Source organism: Ascaphus truei, chromosome 3 (assembly GCF_040206685.1).
Source record: "Ascaphus truei isolate aAscTru1 chromosome 3, aAscTru1.hap1, whole genome shotgun sequence".
NCBI lineage: Eukaryota > Metazoa > Chordata > Amphibia > Anura > Ascaphidae > Ascaphus > Ascaphus truei.
In genome coordinates, this window is record NC_134485.1 from 223466321 (window position 1) to 223488216 (window position 21896).

The following is a 21896-nucleotide window of genomic DNA, read 5'->3' on the forward strand; positions in this document are numbered from 1 at the left end:
CAGACAGGTGCTGCTAATCAAATGCCCTTGATTAATTGATCATCAGCAAGTGTGAACACCTCTATAGAAGCCGAAGTTTTAGCAGTTTGCTGGTCTGGAGCATTCAGGTGTGTGTTAACACAATGCCAAGGAGGAAAGACATCAGCAATGATCTTAGAGAAGCAATTGTTGCTGCCATTAATCTGGGAAGGGTTATAAGGCCATTTCCAAACAATTTAAAGTCCATCATTCTACAGTGAGAAAGATTATTAAAAAGTGGAAAACATTCAAGACAGTTGCCAATCTTCCCAGGAGTGGACATCCCAGCAAATTCACCCCAAGGTCAGACCGTGTAATGCTCAGAGAAATTGCAAAAAAACCAAGAGTTACATCTCAGACTCTACAGGCCTCAGTTAGCATGTTAAATGTTAAAGTTCATAACAGTACAATTAGAAAAAGACTGAACAATTATGGTTTGTTTGGAAGGGTTGCCAGGAGAAAGCCTCTTCTCTCTAAAAAGAAAATGGCAGTACGGCTTAGGTTTGCAAAGTTGCATCTGAACAAACCACAAGACTTCTGGAACAATGTCCTTTGGACAGACGAGACCAAAGTGGAGATGTTTGGCCATAATTCACAGCGCCATGTTTGGCGAAAACCAAACACAGCATATCAGCACAAACACCTCATACCAACTGTCAAGCATGGTGGTGGAAGGGTGATGATTTGGGCTTATTTTTGCAGCCACAGGACCTGGGAACATTGCAGTCATTGAGTCGACCATGAACTCCTCTGTATACCAAAGTATTCTAGAGTTAAATGTGAGGCCATCTGTCCGATAGCTAAAGCTTGGCCGAAATTGGGTCATGCAACAGGACAATGATCCCAAGCACATGAGCAAAACTGCAACTGAATGGCTGAAAAAGAAAAGAAACAAGGTGTTGCAATGGCCCAGTCAAAGTCCTGACCTCAACCTGATTGAAATGCTGTGGCAGGACCTTAAGAAAGCTGTGCATAAACAAATGCCCACAAAGCTCAATGAACTGAAGCAACATTGTAAAGAAAAGTGGGCCAAAATTCCTCAACAACGATGTGAGAGACTGATAAAGTCATACAGAAAACGATTACTTCAAGTTATTACTGCTAAAGGTGGTTCTACAAGCTATTGAATCATAAGGTGTACTTCGTTTTTCACACATGGTTTCTCCATTTTGGCTTTATTTAATGTTAAATAAATAATGACATGGTGTAATATGTCATGTGTTGTTGTTCATCTGAGGTTGTATTTACCTAATTTTAACCTGCTAAGGAACAGATGATTGTTATTATGTCCTGATATGTAAAACCATAGAATTCAAAGAGGGTGTACTCTATATTTCACACCACTGTATATATATATATATTTATATATATTGTGGCAGGATGGCCGTGGTAAGTGAGGAGACAACACGTCTTTTCCGGTGAAATAATGCTGTTGGGTTTATTTGTCCAAAAACGGTAACTAAACAATGGGTACACTGTCCCTTTAAAATTGAAATGAAACCAAAACCTAACCCCGGTCGGGGTACTAGCTAAACAAAAGTGCAGGCTAACTATCTGGCTGGCTAGCTAACCTATTCCAGCCCAATAAAGTACAGCAAACGCAGTTGGCTCCTTACCTGGGAGCTTTATTCTTCCCTCTTGGGACAGGATCGCTTTGGGCAGCTTGTGTCTGTCTTAACACTTCTCTGTCTTCCCTCTATGCCTCAGAGAGAGAGACTGCCGCCCCAGAGGCATTTCCTCTTCCTGTTTTTAAAGCAGGTAAAGGAGCTTTATTCAAATCACCTGTGGTCTGCTTGACAAGCTGAGTTAACCCCTCGTTTACTGGATAGCATGCATACTGCCATCTCCTATTCACATACACGGAGTCAATGACCCTATCACAATATATATATATATATATATAAAATATATATATATATATATATATATATATATATATATGTGTGTGTGTGTGTGTGTGTGTGTGTGTATGTATGTATGTGTGTGTATATATATATATATATATATATATATATATACTGCTGTGGCCGAGTTTATTCGAGCATTTGCCCGTTCTCGGCCGCAGCAGTAACCTGGCGCGCGCCGGAGGGTGCCGGGCGCGCGCCGAAGCAGCGGAAGAGCGCCCTCCGATCGGGGCGCTCTCCCTCCCGCTGCCGGGTCCGCCGGGTCCCCCGGAACCCCCTGCCACCGTCCCCCACATCGCGGGACACCAGGGCTCCCTCGGGGAGCCCTGGACGCGCGTGCAGGGGGCGCTGGCACCCGATGACGCGTGACCGCGCATCGGTGACGCGCGGCACGCCGAGGGAGTGGGGCTAGCAAGCCGGGGCATCCCCCGGCTTGCGGAACTAGCCCTGCTCGAATAAATCATGTCGGTAGTGTATATATATATATAGCCATGCAGCCCCTGGCTACTAAATTCCTTTGCTGTCGTTTTTAATATCACCCAGCAGTGCTAGGGTAAATCATCTTACACAGGGCTTGCATGTGAGCTGGCTCCAAGGAGAGAGACTAAGTCGCCAGTGCAGGAGCCTGGCAGTTGGAGTCACATGCAAGGGGGGTTGGGCTGACTAGGCCTGTGATGTTAGCTAGGCCTGCCCAGATATTGGGGTAGAGGGAGTAACCCCTCTCTAGGTATAAACGGTGAGGGCTCCCCTCCCTAGTAGGTGGTTCTGTTCTCTCCCCTCTGGGGGAAGAGAGTTCTGAGTGTGATGTTCTCCCTCTGTGGAGTGGAGGAGATTATACCTTTCCCCGTCAGGGGGCAAGGGCTAGCCTGGTAATGGGGTGACTAGCCAAGGTAATGATGAAGGAAATGCTGGTTCAAAATAAACACCAAGTTATGCAGTTCTAAGTTATTCAGAGAGAGATAATGTGCCTGTGGGGAGAACTCCTGTCCCTGGCAGGAGCCCTGCAGAATGGAGGCGCTGCACCAAGAGACCAGAGACTGAAAGCCTGTCCTGTTGCCTGACTCCCACTAACGTCTATGGAGACTCAGACCTCCTGAGCACTGCTCCACTAACACTGTATATACCAGCAGATCTCCCTTAGACGAGGGGATAGAGGTGTTACATATATATCACTTTGAGCAGTACTGAATCACCAAATATCATGATCTGTTCCTTTACATTTCAGAAACCAGTGTCTATATATGCACATATACCCTTGGATAATGTTCCACCTTCCCTCTGCACATGCCACATGTAAAATGCAATGGGTGTGGCGGGATGGGTTTGCAGAATGTGCAGCAGTGAACGTCACAAAATTGGCTGTTGCCTCAAACTGTGAGATTTGGATAAACTCAGGTTCTCCCCCCTGAATCTGCATATCTTTGTAGGAGATGCAAAGCAAACCTAATTTTAGTGTGACTAATGGGAGCCAGACCTGCAGCCTATGATTTCTAGTCTGTTACCCCCCACTTCTGCCTTTGTAATGCCCAAACCAATAACACGGGTTGAATCTTAATTCTGTATACAGTATGCAAAGCATTTGAAGATCAGTTGAGGGGGTCTTACTTATTGGAAGACAGGATCGCTGACTTGTACAAGTGATCCTACAGATGTCAATGGTGTATGAAATCAGAACCTGGCCATATTTCTTTCCACAGAAGCATATACATTATCTCATTCACGTGAGTTTGTGGCCGTGGCAGCAATATTTACTCCAGTAATAACTTGATATCAAATTGCTAACTGTACACACACATAATAAAGTGATGTCATAGCATAGAGACGAATAATTAACAATTCCACAAGCTCACAGGATATGTGGCTTTGAAGTATTGAAATGACTGCCGAATGCAACTCGGAAACCACCTGTGAATAACTCATTGCAAAGCTTCATTAATCATTTCCTTTATCGTGTCAAGTCGTCCTTATATTAGTTTGGATTTACCATTCATATTAAATTGGGTAAATTGATTTGGAATGTACATACTTGCAGTGTAATTCTGTTAATTATCATCATACAGCGTTGGTCATGAAGGGTGTGTGTTCATGCGTAAACTCAGGCGAGGCACCTTCCTTACTGCTATTTTGTTAACACACTGCAGGACGTTGGCCTGCACGGGAGGAATTTATCTGGGTGTAAATCCTAGAGTCTAGGCTGCCAAGCATATTAAGTTAATGTGCTTTGAATTGCATTTATATATGGTCATTTGCCCAAGTTCCTAAAAGAAACACATAACTGTTGGGAGCTTACAAAGCCAAGGGATCCACTGCAATATTATGTATGTGCAGCAAAGTTTGGTTATTTTGGTCCTCAGATCTGCAAATCTGCAGTCCAGTTGTCCTAGACAATGGGATACATTTGCTAAGCTGTGCTATTTCAGCAAAAACAAATGTATATGCAGATTATGCATATACTGTAATTGAATTGACACTAATGTATTCACACAATGGCAAGAGAAAACATACTCATCTTTATTGCCTATGTTGAGTAGTGCTTGTGCTGTCTGAAATAGCCCTTACATTTAGCTACTGTATCATTTGCATAGGTTAAATATCAAGATTATCTGAACATAACTTCTTAGGCTGCGCCCCGCTGGCGCTGACCGCGCTCATGCTTGAGAGTGGTGATGTCACAGCTCTCCAAGCATGAACGCCGGGTGTCCTTGCTATTTCGGAAGCGTGCGTGGGGGGGGGGGGGGGGGGGGTTGTGGGCAGGTTGAGTGCGCTCGAAAGTTCATTTTTTTTGTTTACCCAAGCACCAAGCGTGGGTGAGCGTGCGTGCACGAGCGCACACCGCGTGAGCGGGGACTTACATATATAGATATATGTAAGTAAAAGCAGCAAGCGCTGCCCGCTCAGCACTAGTGGGGACGCAGCCTTATTCAGACAAAGCCACTATATAGGCTAATGCCCCGATGCAAATGATCTCCAATTAGCATAAAACTAACAACTTGTATATAACCTGTTCACAGATTTGGTGCTAATCATGTCACCGCTTTTATCTAAGAACAAAAAGTTCCATTGCTTTTAATTGCAAACCACCAGGGTTTGATCCCCTGGCCCACACAGAGTTTCCAGAACCTACCCAGGCTATCTATGGGTTAATTAAAGTGGGATACTTTTTTGCAGCCATTCTGCCAGTCTGTATTGAATTACCAAGCACAGACTTTTCTCTTACCATAGATGGTGCGATAGCTAAGATCCAATCATAAGCTAACCTTGGGCTAAAGCCTAGATTTGGCTTAAGTCTTTCTATTTATTTGACTCTAAGGAACGCTCATACGCAAAAACGTTTAGTGGTCTGCATATCTCTGCACAATCAATCAGCAAAATCAACCATGGTTTAGAGAACCCTTGCCAAACGTAATGCTATATTGCAATGAGAGATTCTGGGGGATGGCCAGGAAAGACATGCACTAATTAGATCGTTTGTATGATCGTATACTAAGCCTGCGCTACCGAAGTGGCCTGCCAATGCACAGAAATATGCTTCAAATCACATTGGTACTAGTTTGGTTTTATTACATCTCTTCATACAAATATACCCTCTATGATGAAGGAGAAACCCGTAATATGGTATGATTAAGAACATACAATATGAGGAGCAAGTTCTTGGAAACAGATGCAGAACTTGATTGCAAAGGCAGAGGTATAACTCGAGTGTTAGAGTTGGTACTTGAAGCTAAATGAGTTAGTGGGATCACTCAATGAGATTGTATATACAATGGAGAGTAGTCGTTTTGGCTCCAAGCCTTGGCAGATGAAGGGAAACAGATGAGAGGAAAAAGTTGGCAAATTAGACACAAAGGGATCGGTGGAAAATTTTAAATGGAAGTCAATAAATCAAAGAATAATTAATGGAGTGGTCATCGGTATTGATAACAACAGAACCAATCCTTCTTAAGTTTTCTGTTGTTATCAATACCGATGACCACTCCATTAATTATTCTTTGATTTATTGACTTCCATTTAAAATTTTCCATATATATATATGGCCCCTGCTACAAATATGTGTTCACTGTGTACAATACAGAATTCATTTGCTGCATCTATCACATGGAGTAATAAGGAATAAGAGACACTGTCCCTGATCTGCCTGGCAACTTAGGCTAAGTCTCCGATGGTCGCTGCTGCATGCGCGCCTGGCGCGACCATGATGTCACCTGACTGATTCACCCTCATTGGCTGAACCGCTGGGGGCATGGCCAGCGCTTCGTCGCCAGTTCTGAATACAATTTCCTAGTACTGTTCTCAGAAAATCTGGTCGTGCATCGCAGCGGCAAACTGTGCGCCAGGGCAGCTAATGGGGCTGGCCCCATTGTGGGGTGTTCTTGTCCCTGCAGTGCACACCATAGTGCGTGCTGCAGCAGGCACTGGGGACCTAGCCTTAGTCTACACTTGACATGACAGGCAGAAATTAGGGTAATGGTGGCCCGTCTGTGTAAATGACTAACAATGGATGTAAGCAGTGGAGGGTAATAGTAATCAATGTCCCTTCTCAACTTCTTAGACTAACTAAAAGATTGGCGCAGAATTGCAGAACTTCAAGGCTCCCAAACATGGCTGAAAATTAGTTTCTACCCGATTTGCTGGGCTGCACAGCAACCCTTAAATAAGTCACTGGCTCTGCATAATACAACTTCAAAGCTTAACAATTTCCCTTCCAATGGGGTGTGGTCTGCATTGCTAGCACTCTTTAAAGGGTAAAATGACCCTACTTTAATCCTACCATTTTATAAAGATTCACCATATGATTGCACGCAAGGACTCAAAAACTTTATTTCGGGCACTTTATTTCGTTTGGACAGTTTGTGATGATGAGCATCATTCTCCCCAATATACAATTGTGAATACTCTAATTCAACATTTTTGTTTCCTGAAAAAGCAGTTGATGTGGAAAGAGACTTAAAAATAAAGCATTCTTCTTAGTCTCAAAAACGTACAATGATTATTAGTAGGTGCCCATTATGCAAAAAAATGTTTTCATAGAGGAGAACATTAAGTGCATTAATTTGCAGAAGTTCAAAGACATTTTAATAACGATTGACACTCACATAAGGGTATAAGGAAAAATAAAGAATTATTTTCAAATTAAATTCTAATGTTAATGTAACTCCCTAATGAACTCGATGAAAAACTATATTTTTGTTTGAAATTCCAGAAATCTCAGATTTCATGAATGTCGCTAAAACACAAGACATAAATAAATAATGTCTCACACACTGAAGAGGCGCTCAGTAAAAATGTGTAATTCCATGCTTACATCCAAAGCAGAGAGGCCAGTTGGTTGTCTCAGATGGCTTAATTCAAATGAAAAATAAAAGAACATAATAAGACGATTGTAAAATCTTTAATAATATTTTGAATATCACAGAGAAATTAGTTAAAACACAAGCCCTAAAACACAGCATTAAAAATATAAACCACTCGTCTCTTCCCTTTGCAAGCTTTGATACATTTGTTGTAGTGTGTTATTTTTATACCATTTATGGCTACAATGTTTGCAGACTATAATGAGAATCCCATACACAGCTAAAATCCTTTATTCCTCCCTTATGGACTACAATAAAAAGTTCTAAAACTAACAGTATATCTTAACAGACTTTATGCACGTGTCTTCCAGATCCTGGGTAAATGATGACTTGTTAACACACCGCTGACACAAAGCACAGTGCTGCTCAATAGGAGGATACACAACAGTTAAAGCAGCTGCCCCGGATGCTCACTTTTTGTCTCCCCTACCTTCTCCCTTTTTTATTGTTATATTATCGGATAGGAACCAGGAGGTCTCTGGAGCTGAACCTCTATTTTCAGCTCCCTGGTTCCCAAGATAATTACCGGTACCGTTTCCTGATGTTTAAATCCCCTTTGTCATGCGGACCAATAGGAAGCCGCAAAAATAGCCCGGTTCAGCTCCAGGGACTCTGTGGTTACTGGTAAAGGTACCAATGTGTAGTCTCCTCCAGGAGAAACAACATGGCTGTTTAAATCTCCCGCTTCATGTGGGCCAACAGGAAGAAGCAATGTCACCCATTGCAGCTACCTATTGACCCGAGTGACACAGGGGATATGAAAACCAGGATGTGATACTGGTATCTCAGATAATACCGGGGGCTCCCCAGAGTTGAATATAGCGCTATTTGGGACCGGAGACCCTGTGGTTCAGATCCTTTAAAGAAAGTCACATGGGCAAGATTGCTGCTTTAAAGAAGCCCATCCCACTCATTTTTGAAAATTTTCCCTTTAAGTTTGCCCCAATTTTGTGATTTAACCACTGCCTGGTGGTTAACTGAGGCAAGTTTGTGCTGTCTTTTTTAGATACGAATCACCGGAGGTTAAACAAAAGCTGTCATTCAAAACTTAATCTGGCTACCTACAGCTGCCGAATAGTAGGTGATGATAAATACGAGTGCTCCTGGTTCAGGAATCTCTGGGTGGTATTCCAACATCAAATAGGAAGGAAGAGCCTGGGCACTACGGATTTCTGCTTATGAAAAAATTTATTAGTGAGCCAGTGCCTACAGCTGCTGGACACACTCCGGCGAAGCCGCCCTGCAAGAACTGGAAGACTGACTTGAAAACATTAAATGGGACATTCTTGGCCATAGTGGAGTTAGAAAAAAAGATGAAGGCCTCATCCAGCTCAAAAGCGGACACCTATTCTATTACAGAGGTACAGAATAAGGAAGAATCAGTGGAGAAGGCTTCATCGCTAAGAGATGGAGACACAACATAGTAGAGCATGAAAGCTCATCAGAAAGAACAGCCAGAATCATCATTCAGTTGACAAAGAGATGCTGGTTTCAAATAATGGAAGTGTATGCTCTACAGTAACTTCTAGTTACACAGACAAAGAAGTGGAAGACTTCTACAATGACATCAAACAATTTAACTACAAAGGAAACTGTCACCTCAAGATCATTATAGGAGATTATTATTCCAATGCAGAGACTGGTGCCCATTAGAAAGACAAGCATCAGTTGGCAAAAATTGTTACATTAACAAGAATGAGCGGGTGGGCAGATTGGTAGAATTTGCAGAATGTGAAAACTTCTGTATCATGAAATCATTCTTCAATAAGAATCCAAATAGAAAATGGACATGGAATGGACTCGATGGAATCGAGAATGTATCAGGGGTGTCCCTTCTCCTTCCCCGTCTGGAGTTCTCCCGGTCTGCCACCTGCTGTTTTACTGCTGCTATTCCCTGCACAGAGCTTTCTAAGGAGACTAATTCATTTATCAGCCTCACCTGGTTCTTGGACTCAGCAAGGCCTTTTTAAGACTTCCACTTCCTGTTCCTCTTCAGCCCTGACCCCTGTTTACCAGGACCGGCAGCGATTATTGCAGGGCTCGGTGCAGGGGCATTTGCGGGGCCTCTTACCTTGTCCAGCGTGGCATCTCCTCAGAAAACGCAGCATCATGATGTTGCGCCATTACGTGACATCGTGGTGCCAAGTTGTCATGGCAACGTGCCGCTGCGATGCCGTGCGACATCCATTGTCATGGTAACATGCCATAGCAACGCGAGTGTAATCACGTTGTCATGTTAACACAACACCATTTGACATCCTGGTGCCATGATAACAGGACCCTGCAGGAGGAGATGCCGACAGACAAGGTAAAAGACAGTTACAGAGGCCCAAGCTCTCCCCCGGCAACCAGTTTAATTGTTGTGGGGAAGAGCATGGAGCCTATGTAGTCGCAGGGCTCGGTACGATGGCACCGAGGGTACTGTGATCATAACGGCCCTGCTGTTTCCTGACCATCCCTAACTGCCTGCTAGCCTACCCCAGCCACTGGACTCCAGCCCTGCAGTCGCTCCCTGTGACAGAAGGAAACTTATTATATCCTATCTAACAAACAAACGTAATTGAAGAATACACAATCCTTACCCATTTTGACACAAGGAGTGATGCTGCAGATTGCATCTGAATGTGAAGACAGGAAGAAGTAAACTGATTAAAAAGAAGACAAAAACAATAACCAGCTACAACCTCAAGCATAACAGCAGAGAATTTTAACTAGAACTGAACAATTGCTTCAGTTTGCACGAAATGCATGGAAACAAAACAATTATGAAGAACTTATGAAGATTGTAGTTGAAGGCGCAGAACAAAATGGACGAATCGGTAACAGACAGGAAATACCAGATGAGACAAAAACAATTAATGAGGAGACTACAAAAAATTAAACAATTACAAGACTCAGGACTAAGAATTGAAAATGCAGAGCTGTGAAATATAGTGAAGAAGTCTATTGAAGATAACAAAAGCTTAAAGAAGACACAGTAATGGCTAATGGTTGGAAAGAAGCAAATCATTGCACTCAAACAAGATGATGGATCAACAATAAAAGACTGTGCACTTATCATAAAGAGAGTTGAGGACTTCTACATGAAATTGCCAACTCAGATAACACAGGGCATAATCCAGCAGGGGACAAGCGAGAAGAAACCATGCATCTTTCCAGAAGTGGCAAAAGCAATCAAATTCATGAAGAATTGGAAGGCTGCTGGGGAAGACGGAAATACAACTGAAATCATGAAAGAAGTTTGAGAAGAAGTAGAAAAATCCTTGAAAAACACTCTACATGCTGCTTAAAGAACAGGAAAATTCCAGAACAATGGAGGAATGCCATTCTGTAGTTATCCTTATACAAAAGAAAGGTGACAAAGAAGACCACAAGAACTACTGAACAATCAGTCTTCTTCCAATCACAAGATTTTTACAAAGATACTCACTATTCGACTGCAACAGACCATGGATTTTGCCCAGGCTAGAGAACGTGGGAGAACCCCTGAGGAAGGAAGCTGTGTCTTCCGAAACGCGTAGGGTGGTCACGCTGGCTCTACTGCTGACCATCACTTCTGACCACACTGTCTAAAACTCCTGCTGATCGGAGTGTAGTGAATCTGCTGTCACTATCCGCACGCCCCGTTGGGCAGGTTTCTGGCGAATCTGCAATTGCAGTCCATCACTCCCAAGCTTATCGCGCACTAGCGGTCTGTCCCCGCGAGATCAGGGGGGCGCTCCGCCCGAAAGCAGCTGCTGAGGATCAGTACGCCACCGGTGCCAAGGAGAGACGCCTAAAGCTGCCAAGCCGCAGATGAGAGGGGAGACTCTCTGAATATCCACTGCCTGTTACCACTATACGTCCGGTAAGTGTTTTTTTCAGCCGCAGCAGCAGATCTACCAGTGGGACCTATTCCATTATTTTATACATTCATATGCCCATACTTTGTGTCATTTTATTAAATGTGTTATTTTTATCAGTCACCTGTTGTCTATCTCAGCATCTTGTTTTTCGTTTTCTCTTGTCTTTTATGTCATAGTTTATCTTGAATTTACTATACAGTATCACGCTATATATTTTCATTTGTTTTCACTCCATGTATGATAAATCATCGATTGGAGTACATCCTTGGATCTGACACAGCCACCAGTCCTGGTTGTATATATCCTTTTTATCACATTATTTACATGTGCAGGGCGCCAGAGATATAACATCTTCTCTACATGTTGCTCCTCTGACCTGGGGGTCAGAGTTATATCACAGGCAGCCGCCTTTATTCTTCTTCTTACTATAGAATAACAGGCCATTTTCAAATCACACTTGGTTTTTATATTATATTAGCCACACATTCTTCTGAAAACTAGCGCTACCTATTTTTGTTTTTCAGTACTTTCTAAATGCTCAATCTGTTTATTTAGCAGTTTGTGCAATTTTGTGTTTTAAACGTTACAAGCTTGAAATAGAACTGCAAAAACAAAAATCCCAAATTCTAATCCCAAAATATGTCAATGTTTTCACAAAATCCACTCATCCCTCTGATTCCAGGCGGTCAGAGCAGTATCCTCGTTTTTGAAATCTAACTCCATATCCCCATGAGTTAGGGCTTGATTCTCCAAATTCCTTTTGTCTATACCCCGTAGCACTCTGCATTCCAGCTCCTGTAATATTTGTCATGTAACTCACAGTTTAATTGGTATTAAGGAAGACGTATGAGTTGCCTGATGCCATAAAACTGCATCTGGAACCTATTCAAATACAAAGCTGTCTAACTGGTAGCATGGCTGCCAACATCGGAGGGCAATTCCGGACTGGGCACAATGAATAAAAAGGCCCAACCATGTAGACCCAAGACGGCCCCCCTCTTCCCACTATAACCCTAGCGGGCCTAATTTTCCCCCCTCCCCACAACTCACCAATTGCTATTGGTCCTGTACTCAATGGCCTGCAACTCACAGCCTGTTGGGAGCATGTTTAGGGCAGAATATAAAATGTATTCATTTGACAGTAGTTTTTTATTTTGTAATGTTTAAGTACCACAAAACCCTTTAATAATAAATTGTGACTCTGTGGAACCTCAACATATTATATAAAATAAAATCAGCTTTCTATAATATATATGTAGCCATGGCTGGTTCTGGCTATATGTCTGCCCTCCCTGGCACGTAAGTCCTGGTAGGTGCATGTAGTGTCAGGCCCATCTTGGGTTTACCGCCCCCCCCCTCTGCAGCTTCCTTGAGTGGCAGGAGTGGAGGTGTGACAGGGTTGTGTGTTGCCCAATCCGGGTGCAGACCTTGTGCCCTCCCCTTCTGCACTAAGGAAGAGGCACGCCTACATTTAATAAGTTATAGTTTGCCAGCAGAGAGCACAGGTGATGGATGTGTGCTGTCTCACCCTGCAGGGTGGGATTATATGAACAGTCCCACTAGGGACTAATGCCTAAGGACATAACTGACCCAGAGACCACCCAGAAGCATGGCATCCAAAGAGTATTCACTGTATGTACTGTCTGCAGTGGATGCCAATAAAGACTCCTGTTCAATATACTCTGGCCTGAGGGTGCAGTTACTCAGGGAGAGGATAACAGTGTTCTATCAAGGGGACTGCATCCAGCACTCCTGGAACCTGTGGTAGATGAAGGCACAGCACAAAGAGAATGAACCATGAAGTCACACCTAAATCCTGTCCTGTTTCCCCACGACATCGGGACACTCAGCATCTCCTGGACACCAACAGGTACTTGCACCCACAGACACCTGTAGCAAGGGCAAATCTTCCAGAGGGGGGAAGGGGGCTAGCAGCGCTACATATATAATGAATAACATTGCAGTATAACCTTTAATTAGATAAAATGGCAAAATAAAACTATTGGGGTTGAAAGAGTAAAATGTCCTCATTACCAGATCTTTTCTCAGGGAACCCATGGAAACCGTCAGTGGAACCCCAAAGTTTCACGGAACACAGTTAGAAAACCACAGATGTTAATGATAAATGCTAACTGTACTACACACATGAATACAAATAAACATGTACTATCGTTCTAAGTAACACACAGAATAGAAGTAAATCAGCCTTATTGCTCCTACTAATTGTGCAGAATATCCCAACATATTCCACCATAAGAAACAATGAAGCTGGCTATATGTATGTATGTATGTATGTATGTATGTATGTATGTATGTATGTATGTATGTATGTATGCCTTTATTTATATAGCGCCATTAATGTACATAGCCATAGCGCTCCACAGCATTAATATACGTGACAATCATATAAATAACAGATCATGGGAATAAGTGCTTCAGACATAAAGTAACATTTAGGAAAAGGAGTCCCTGCTCCGAAGAGCTTACAATCTAATTTGTTGGTAGGAAGAACATACAGAGACAGTAGACGGGCGTTCTGGTAAGTGTGTCTGCAAGGGGCCAAGGTATATGTATGATGTGTTAATTATCAGCCACGGTGCTACTCATATGCTTCCTTAAGCAAGTGTGTTTTAAGATGGGTCTTAAAGGTGGATAGAGAGGGTGCTAGTCGGGTATTGAGGGGAAGGGCATTCCAGAGGTGTGGGGCAGTCAGTGAGAAAGGTTTAAGGCGGGAGAGGGCTTTAGATACAAAGGGGGTAGAGAGAAAACATCCTTGAGCAGAACGCAAGAGTCATATATCTCTAAGAAATTTAAAATAATTATAAAATCTATTCTCACAAAAGGAGATGGTTTTTGTGGCTGACATATAATATGCAACATTGTTGGACCACGTTATAAGTAGTGAAATACATGGGTGAGGTATGTGGTAAAATTGCCAAAATAAAGCATTAGCTTAAGAAAATTACATCGTGCCCTAGGCTTTTTTACGAAAAATGTAATCAAGTATTAATAATAACTAAGAAAGTCCAACTGCACCCCAGGTAAGAAGAAAGCACAGCTGCTCAATGGAAAAAACAGGGTCCAAAAGATAACTTGCTGATTAAAAACAGATTTATTCATGGACAACAAACATCATAGCAGCCAAAGTGTTCTGGCTACTCTAACGCGTTTCATGCACTGAGGCGCTTTATCAAGCTTTGATCAATCTGTTTTTAACCAGCACGTTATCTTTTGGACCTTGTTTTTTCATTGAGCTGTGCTTTCTTCTTGCCTGCGGTGCAGTTGGACTTTCTTTGTTTACTTGATCAGAGAACCACGCCCACAGAGCTCTGACGGGACTTGTGAGTAATATTGGTTCTCTGCCTTTGCAGGAACCATCTTTTCAGGACATTATTTTACACTCTTGATATCCCTGTACACATTTGGATACATATTCCTTGGAGAAGAATTTATTACGAGAAGGGTTAGGGGGTGTTTGTTCCATCTGGTTCCCAGTGGAAGAATACCCCCAAAAATCCCTTTCCCCATAATTTCATTGTTATCATTTGAACTGTTACAAATTGGATGCACATACTGATGCAGCAACGAGTATCTGAACACTTGCCTGGGAAAATCTGGGGCAATGCCCCAGTAATGCTGCAACATTTCGATGACATTTTTGCAGACAGACTAAATTAAACTGAATGAGACTGCCAGGGACCCCCGCTGTGTTAATCCGATGGGCCATTAGTCTGTTTGCAGAAATGTCACAAATGTTGCAGCATTACTGGGAGATTGCCCCAGATTTTCAAAGGCAAGTGTTCGGATACTCGTTGCTGCATCAGTATGTTCACCCTGGGGCGACTTATGAAAATGTCATTATTCATCTAATGAGAAGGATATCCAATAAATACGTGAATTATTTACACATATTCCACCTGGATCCCATTAATCAGCACTCCATATAATTACAACTGTTATATATGAGAATTAAGTACTTTTATCAGGGCTAGATTCCACGGATTCCAGTTTAAACTTTGCAGAACTGACTACGAACTGGTTGTTCTACCCTATTAATAATAACTAATTCTAACATTTTCTGACTCCCCTCTAAGAACAGTGCTTTAATGCTTTACAAATGATCTGGATTGCTAAGATCATTGGGATTCTAACAACAGTTACAGTGGAAGGCACGATATTAATAGAAGTTGTTTTATTTTGTCATAGTATGTCACTGTAACTTTTTCTTCATTCAATAGGCCCTTGATGACCACTCATTGCCTAGGCCCTTTGTAGCTACATTAAGTTCAAGAATCTCTTTTGTTAAAGATGGTGCCAATTTACAAAGAAAAAGGTACAAGAAAAATATGGCAATCAGGGAGACGTGTAATGAAAATGGAAAAGTCTTAACCCATTCTTACCAAAGGGACCTGTGATGTGTTGCAAGCTTTCCTGGGAGTTAAAGGGTTTGATTAATGTTCTTTATCTTTCTGTGAGTGGAGAAATTCTTCCCTTTTCTTTTAATTTTAACTTTACAATATCCCTGAAGTTTTTAACTCTTCATTTTCAGAGCCTTACCGAACACATCACCTCTGAGTATCTTCTCTTGGTCAATTAAGTTTTCTAGGTCGTCGTCTTTCTCCTCCTCGTGATCTTCATCATCCCCATCCTTCTCCTCCTCTTTCTCTTCCTCTTCATTATAGTTGCTGCCAATGTAAACTCCATCCTCATTGTCGAAAGGCTGCAAGCGGGTTTTCGGCGATGGTGTGATAACCGGCTCAGGGATCACATTCTTTATCTCTTCTTTTCTCTTCAGGCTGTTTTTATGCGCAAGAAGCTTCTTGATAGTGTCTTTGGCAGCTCCAACAATCTTTGGACTTTCCTTGACAGGCTTGTCTGGAATAGCTAAAGGAAAACAAAGGACATGTCAATTGATTAAGGATGTATTAAAATAACCCTTTCAATACATCGGCATTTTGTAGCTTCATACAACATATTATTTATAGGGTTCTATAACCAGCATACAGTCTATATTGTTACGATTTTAATTAAAATTTTGAGGGGGAACAGCATAATGTGTTTCTTACAAACTAGTGCTTTGCATGCAGTGCCCTATATAATGTTTTTCAAGAAAAAGTTCTTGCTCCGTACTGCTTTCAAAACCAGAGACAGAACATGAAACACAGACAGAGCCCAGTGCTACATCCAAAGACACAAATACACAGTACAGTGCATAAAAGTATACTAAAAATCCATACTGCTTTCACCATATCCATTTGTGCCTAATTAAAGGCTGTCTATTTGGAAAGCTGTCATATTTATGCTATGCTATTTTTGATTCATTTGCCTGAGCCTGAAGAAGGGATCATAATGGTCCTGAAAGCTCTCACTCTTTTTTAACAACTAGTTAACGATTAAAGGTATCACTTCTATCTTACTTTTGCTTTGTCTACATGAAATTAGTTTTCCAGGAAAAAAATAAATACTTTTATATACTGTAGTTCAGCTGTACCGTTCTTCCTGAAGAAAATATGTCTGTGTCATTTGACTGATTTTTTTCCCTTGGTATACCGTAAAGAAAATAAGAGGAAAAACACGACATTTCTTTTTTGTAATGAGCAATAGTGAGCTACAGTACAGCTGCTAAAGTAGTAAATGGTGGAAAAGTGAAGTGTCAAAATATGCACCCCATCTTGGCCATCTGCTTCCAGTTTCTGGTTTGAAGTTTTCTTACTATAGTCTAGAATAAATTGTCACTCTATAAAATAAGGACCTTTGCATGGGAAAAGCATGTGTTACTTTGCATGTGAACATTTCTGTAGAGCTGTTTGGGATATCATTGGTTTAGTTGCTATAAAGGCCAAAGACCTTCTGGTTCAGTTATGCTGTTACTAATATTATCTTTCTGCCTTTCTGATGCATTTTGAACATTGCTTTGATAAGTACAAGATCATTGGATCGAAGTAGTAAAAAATATATTTAATGTGTTCTGTAATTTATAATGTCCTGTTTGTGATTTTGTATTGAAAATTTTGCCTTTAAAAATCTCCATCCTATGGAACTTACTTTTCAGTTACAGTAGCATTTCTGCATTTGGCCAAATATTGTCAAATCCATTTTTCTGGTATGTTACACTTTTGAATGATTGTCGCCGGCAACATTTTTTGCTACTCTCTTTGTTATGTAATTTAGATTAAAATCTATTGAAGATGATATGTACAATATGTTACTCAGGCTGGAATTTGAGAACTATCATTGATTCAAATGGGGGATAAGTGTATGTGATATGTTCATGCAGTAATTATCTTTCCTGTTATGAATGTTAGGTATGTTTTGCTGTTCCAATATTCCCAAGAAGATTTTAGATCAGCAACCAGATTCAGGTCTATTTTTCAACAAAAAAACAGGGGAGCGGGGGACTGTACCCAAGGAGTAGAAAAAAAGAACTACATAGAGCAGTATTGTATGTACAATGTGATATCCACACAGTGTATAGCTATGCACTCATAGCTATGACTCCTGACAAAGCTGCAAGCCCAAATAAACGCACAGTGTCGCACAACCTACCGGTGACTCAGAAGACAGAGAGATGAGAGGAACCTCTCCTACATTTCCCGGCGGCCGGAACCCGAAGAGACACTGTCGGATGTGACGGACCCGAGAGGAACGGTGAGATCGTGACTTAACCAACCATTGGGAGTCACTTCACATTCTGTCTATATGCCTAAAAGATTTTGTTTCCTGTAAGCCTCAATTTTGGACGGATCTTTTATCAATATAAAGTGTACTTTTATTATCATTACCGTCTGCACTATTTCTACTCCTTTTTCTTCCCTGAGATCACTGGGACTACCTGACTCCACATCTACCACATTGCCACAGATTTGTGATATGCTTAATTTCATCACTCCATTGTGAGTATAACAATTGTAGGGTAATACACTGTGTGGATATCACATTGTACAAACAATACTGCTCTATGTAGTTATTTTCCCCCCCTCTCCTTGGGTACAGTCCCACGCTCCCGTTTTTCTGGAGAATTCTTTTGGAAGAGACAACAGGAACTAGTCTCTATTTAAGGGTCAGAGTGGAGGAGTATACCATTTATTTTCATTTTATGCACACTATTGTATATCATATATTTGCATTTGCAGTTGTTTGGGGGCTGCTAGCCAGCTCTTCGTTATTCACTCACTTATATTTAATGCAATACAAGAAGAAAAATTCCTGCTCAGCTTAATGGATAGATCGTAACTAAAAATCAAGGTGCAAGCAGGAAGGTTCAATAATCATAAAGGCCCAAAAGGGCAAGCTCTGCAGATGCACTCGAGATGAGAACGATGGACAATTAAAACTTAATTTTTTGGGTATTAAACTAAAATTAATGTACATAGAAAAAAACAGACATAACATGTAATTTAAAATAGTCCCGGGTGGGTCTGGGCTAACAGTAGGTATTCTGACTCCTGCACACTGTGGAAAGTGGTAGAGGCAGGTAGTTAACTCACTCCCCTTAGATCAGGGGTGGGGAACGTCAGGCCCGAGGGCCGTGTAAGGCCCTCGAAATCATTTGGTCTGGCCCTGCTAAGGCAACTGCTATAACCGGGGTCGCGCTAATTTTTAAAAAAATGGCCGCCGCGCGCCCGATCGGGAGGAGGGAGGAGGTGGTATAAGGCGCCGGCAGCCCTACACGATCCCCAGCAGCCACCGTACTAGCCCCAGCAATCCCCCAGCAGCCACCGTACTTCCCCCGCACTCCCCCCGCCGCATTCCCCGCAGTTCCCCCATGCTTCTCCAGCTGTTCCCCCCGCACTTACCCAAGCATCCGCCCACACGATCCCCCCAGCAGCAGCAGCAACTACCAGAGGTAGGCGGGCGGGGTTCTGTGTGCCTACATGCCTGCTGTGTGCCCGCCGTGTGCCTGCCTGTCTGTGTCTGTATGGCCCGCGAACAATGTTATAAATATCCAAATGGCCCTTGGCAGAAAAAAGGTTCCCCACCCCTGCCTTAGATGCACACGGAGTCCTTCTTTCTTTTTGCTCTTTTATTGTAAGGGTAAACAATAACAACAAAGGAGTGGAACTGGGGTATGTGGCATAAGTGAGGGAGAGGTAAATTAAGATACTTTCTACCAGGAGATGGGATTACAGACAGCTCCTAATGGCTGCTGATTCCAAAAGAAAGCACACTTTCCTGTCCAGGCAGGAACAAGCAAAGGACTATACCTATTAACGAAACATAGCAGGGGAGGAAAGCCAAACCAACAGAGGTTTGAGCAGAGGGGGTTGCCAAGGCAACAGGCTAGGGGCTATGGGAAGGCTACATTTGTAGCAAAGAAAACAGGTGGGGATTGCGAGCACAGCAAAAGAACGGTCTGGCTATGGGCAGTGTGCAAAATAGAAAAAAAGCTTTATTACGGCATCATAGCCAAAATTAAAATTACACGTAGACCATCCTCTGACGCGTTTCGTCCCGATGGGACTTTATCAAAGAGTACTCTTTGATAAAGTCCCATCGGGACGAAACGCGTCAGAGGATGGTCTACGTGTAATTTTAATTTTGGCTATGATGCCGTAATAAAGTTTTTTTTCTATTTTGCACACTGCCCATACTCTTTGCCCCAGTACTGCCTCACACTGTGCCTCACACTGCCCCAGTACTCTTTGATAAAGTCCCATCGGGACGAAACGCGTCAGAGGATGGTCTACGTGTAATTTTAATTTTGGCTATGATGCCGTAATAAAGCTTTTTTTCTATTTTGCACACTGCCCATAGCCAGACCGTTCTTTTGCTGTGCTCGCAATCCCCACCTGGTTTCTTTCATACAACCCCCGGGACGGATGCACGCGACGGAGTGGAGGTATACCCTTTTCCCACCCGCATCACAGGATACCAAGCAGCGGCAATTTACTTCCGGAAGTCACGGGTCACGGATTACTGAGAAGCCCACCAGAGAAGGGACCGCCGGTTGGAGCCACGGACAAGTTCACCGGTCAGGTTAGATGGCTTTTACCTGTGCGGACATAAGTAGTCCATTGTGAATTTATACATGCCGGAACTGCACTGCTGTTGGCTTATATGTTGGCTTATGCTTAAAGGGACTGGGTACCTTGCTCATTTGATTTACCATACTTATGGAGTGCACGGCTTTTTAGAGCACCCAATTTAGGGAATCTTTCCCTTACCTACCTACATTTGTAGGAACAATGTTGCAACTTACACTGAGAAGTGTTGGCAGTCTAAGAATTGGTAAAAATACACAACTGGTTCCAGGACAGTAGAGGTAAGTTGTGTTACTGTTGGTAAGTGCAACCGTGTGGTCTTAGTTCTTCATGACCATTTTGCTAAATACTGAACCGCAGCACCAGCAACTCAATCATAATATTAAATAGACCTAGCAGTCTGACTCTGTGATCTAGTTTAAAGGGCTGCTGGCCCTTAAAGCAGCACAAGGTAATAGCTACCTAACGCTATACTAATACATTAACTCTTACCTTAAGTCTATTACCATAGTTATTGTAAGAGGGAGTTGCAGACGTACAGACAAGGAGAAAAGTTTTGGGGAAATTAAAACATGGCTTTATTGAGCCTGACCCTTTAAACAATGCAGAGCATACAAAAACAAAATAAACAAACAGCCTATCCCTGTGTAAGGGCTAACACTTTCCAGTCCCTCTCTACAAGACTGGGAGGAAAAGCACCTTACCAGCCTATCACCTCAAAGTCTCAAGCGGTACCTTAAGCAGGTTACCCTTCAGGCCAGTGGTGTCCGGGTGTCTTGATCTCAGCACAGTCTTTGTGCTCAAGATATTGTCTCTCTCCTGTGTCAACACCCTTGTGTGCTAAGGAAATAGCTCTATGCAGTTTTCCACAGGAGGCTTTTTTACAGCTCTGATTAGCCAGGTGGCTGCAATTAACCAGCTCCCTGCTGGATTCAGAGCTCTGAGGCAGCTTCATTTAAACAGGGATACGTCCTGGTTACAGTCATCAAGAACTAGGATCACACGGTTGCACTTACCAACAGTAACACAACTTACCCCTACCGTTCGCCCAGAACCACTCACTTATATTTACACCGATTGTATTTGCACTGGTGTGGGTAGCATAGAGCACCACTTTGGTTTTTCTAGGTTCTCATTGTTTTTCAACAGGCTCTGAAGAAGTCAATTGCAATGGAATGAGCCCAAAACTGCCACTTGGCTGCTTTGAAGCTCATTGAATAAGCGCATTAATTTTGCATTGTACTGTATGCGCATTTGGCCTAGAAACTTGTTAGCATTATTATGTATAAAGTTGTGTGTACTTAAAATCCTCTAACTTTACTGACAAACATGTAAACTTTCATTGTTCCTAGCATGCCGAAGTTAACATCAACATTGCCAGAGAACTCATTTACAACTGTTGCCAAATGGTAAACATTGATCTTAAATGGATAGGGAAGCATAATGTGTTATTATTGAAGTGAAACTTCTTTAGTGGCACCTACTTCTGATGGGGCAAAACTGGAGAGATGGGAGATGAAATATGAAACGGAAGTGACGTCATGGCCCCCCCCCCCCCTCGCTTCCCCCACACGCCTGCTCTCACATGCGGCTGCGGCGGCGATAGCCACCGGTGCCGCTCCTAATGGCTGCCGCTCACCCCACACTAACATATGCGGCGGCGGCGATAGCCGCCGGCGCCGCTCCTAACGGCAGCCATTCTCCCCACACATCCGCACAGACATGGGAGGTTGAGGCGCATGCGCAGATTTGACCGCTGGGTCCCTCAGGTTGAGGCGCATGCGCAGATGTGACCGC

The 21896-nt window shown here is 42.6% G+C and overlaps 1 protein-coding gene across 2 annotated transcripts in view; it reads right to left on the reverse strand.

The window, feature by feature from the left end:
• The window catches only part of EGFL6 (EGF like domain multiple 6), a 93217-nt gene that overhangs the window by 20438 nt on the left and 50883 nt on the right, over nucleotides 1-21896 (reverse strand). Inside the window, exon 8 of one of the 2 annotated variants that reach the window (XM_075590214.1) lies at nucleotides 15688-16002. In XM_075590214.1, the coding sequence (XP_075446329.1) occupies nucleotides 15688-16002 (315 nt within the window). Of the gene's footprint in view, nucleotides 1-15675; nucleotides 16003-21896 lie in introns of both variants that reach the window. The other variant, XM_075590213.1, reaches the window with a different exon arrangement.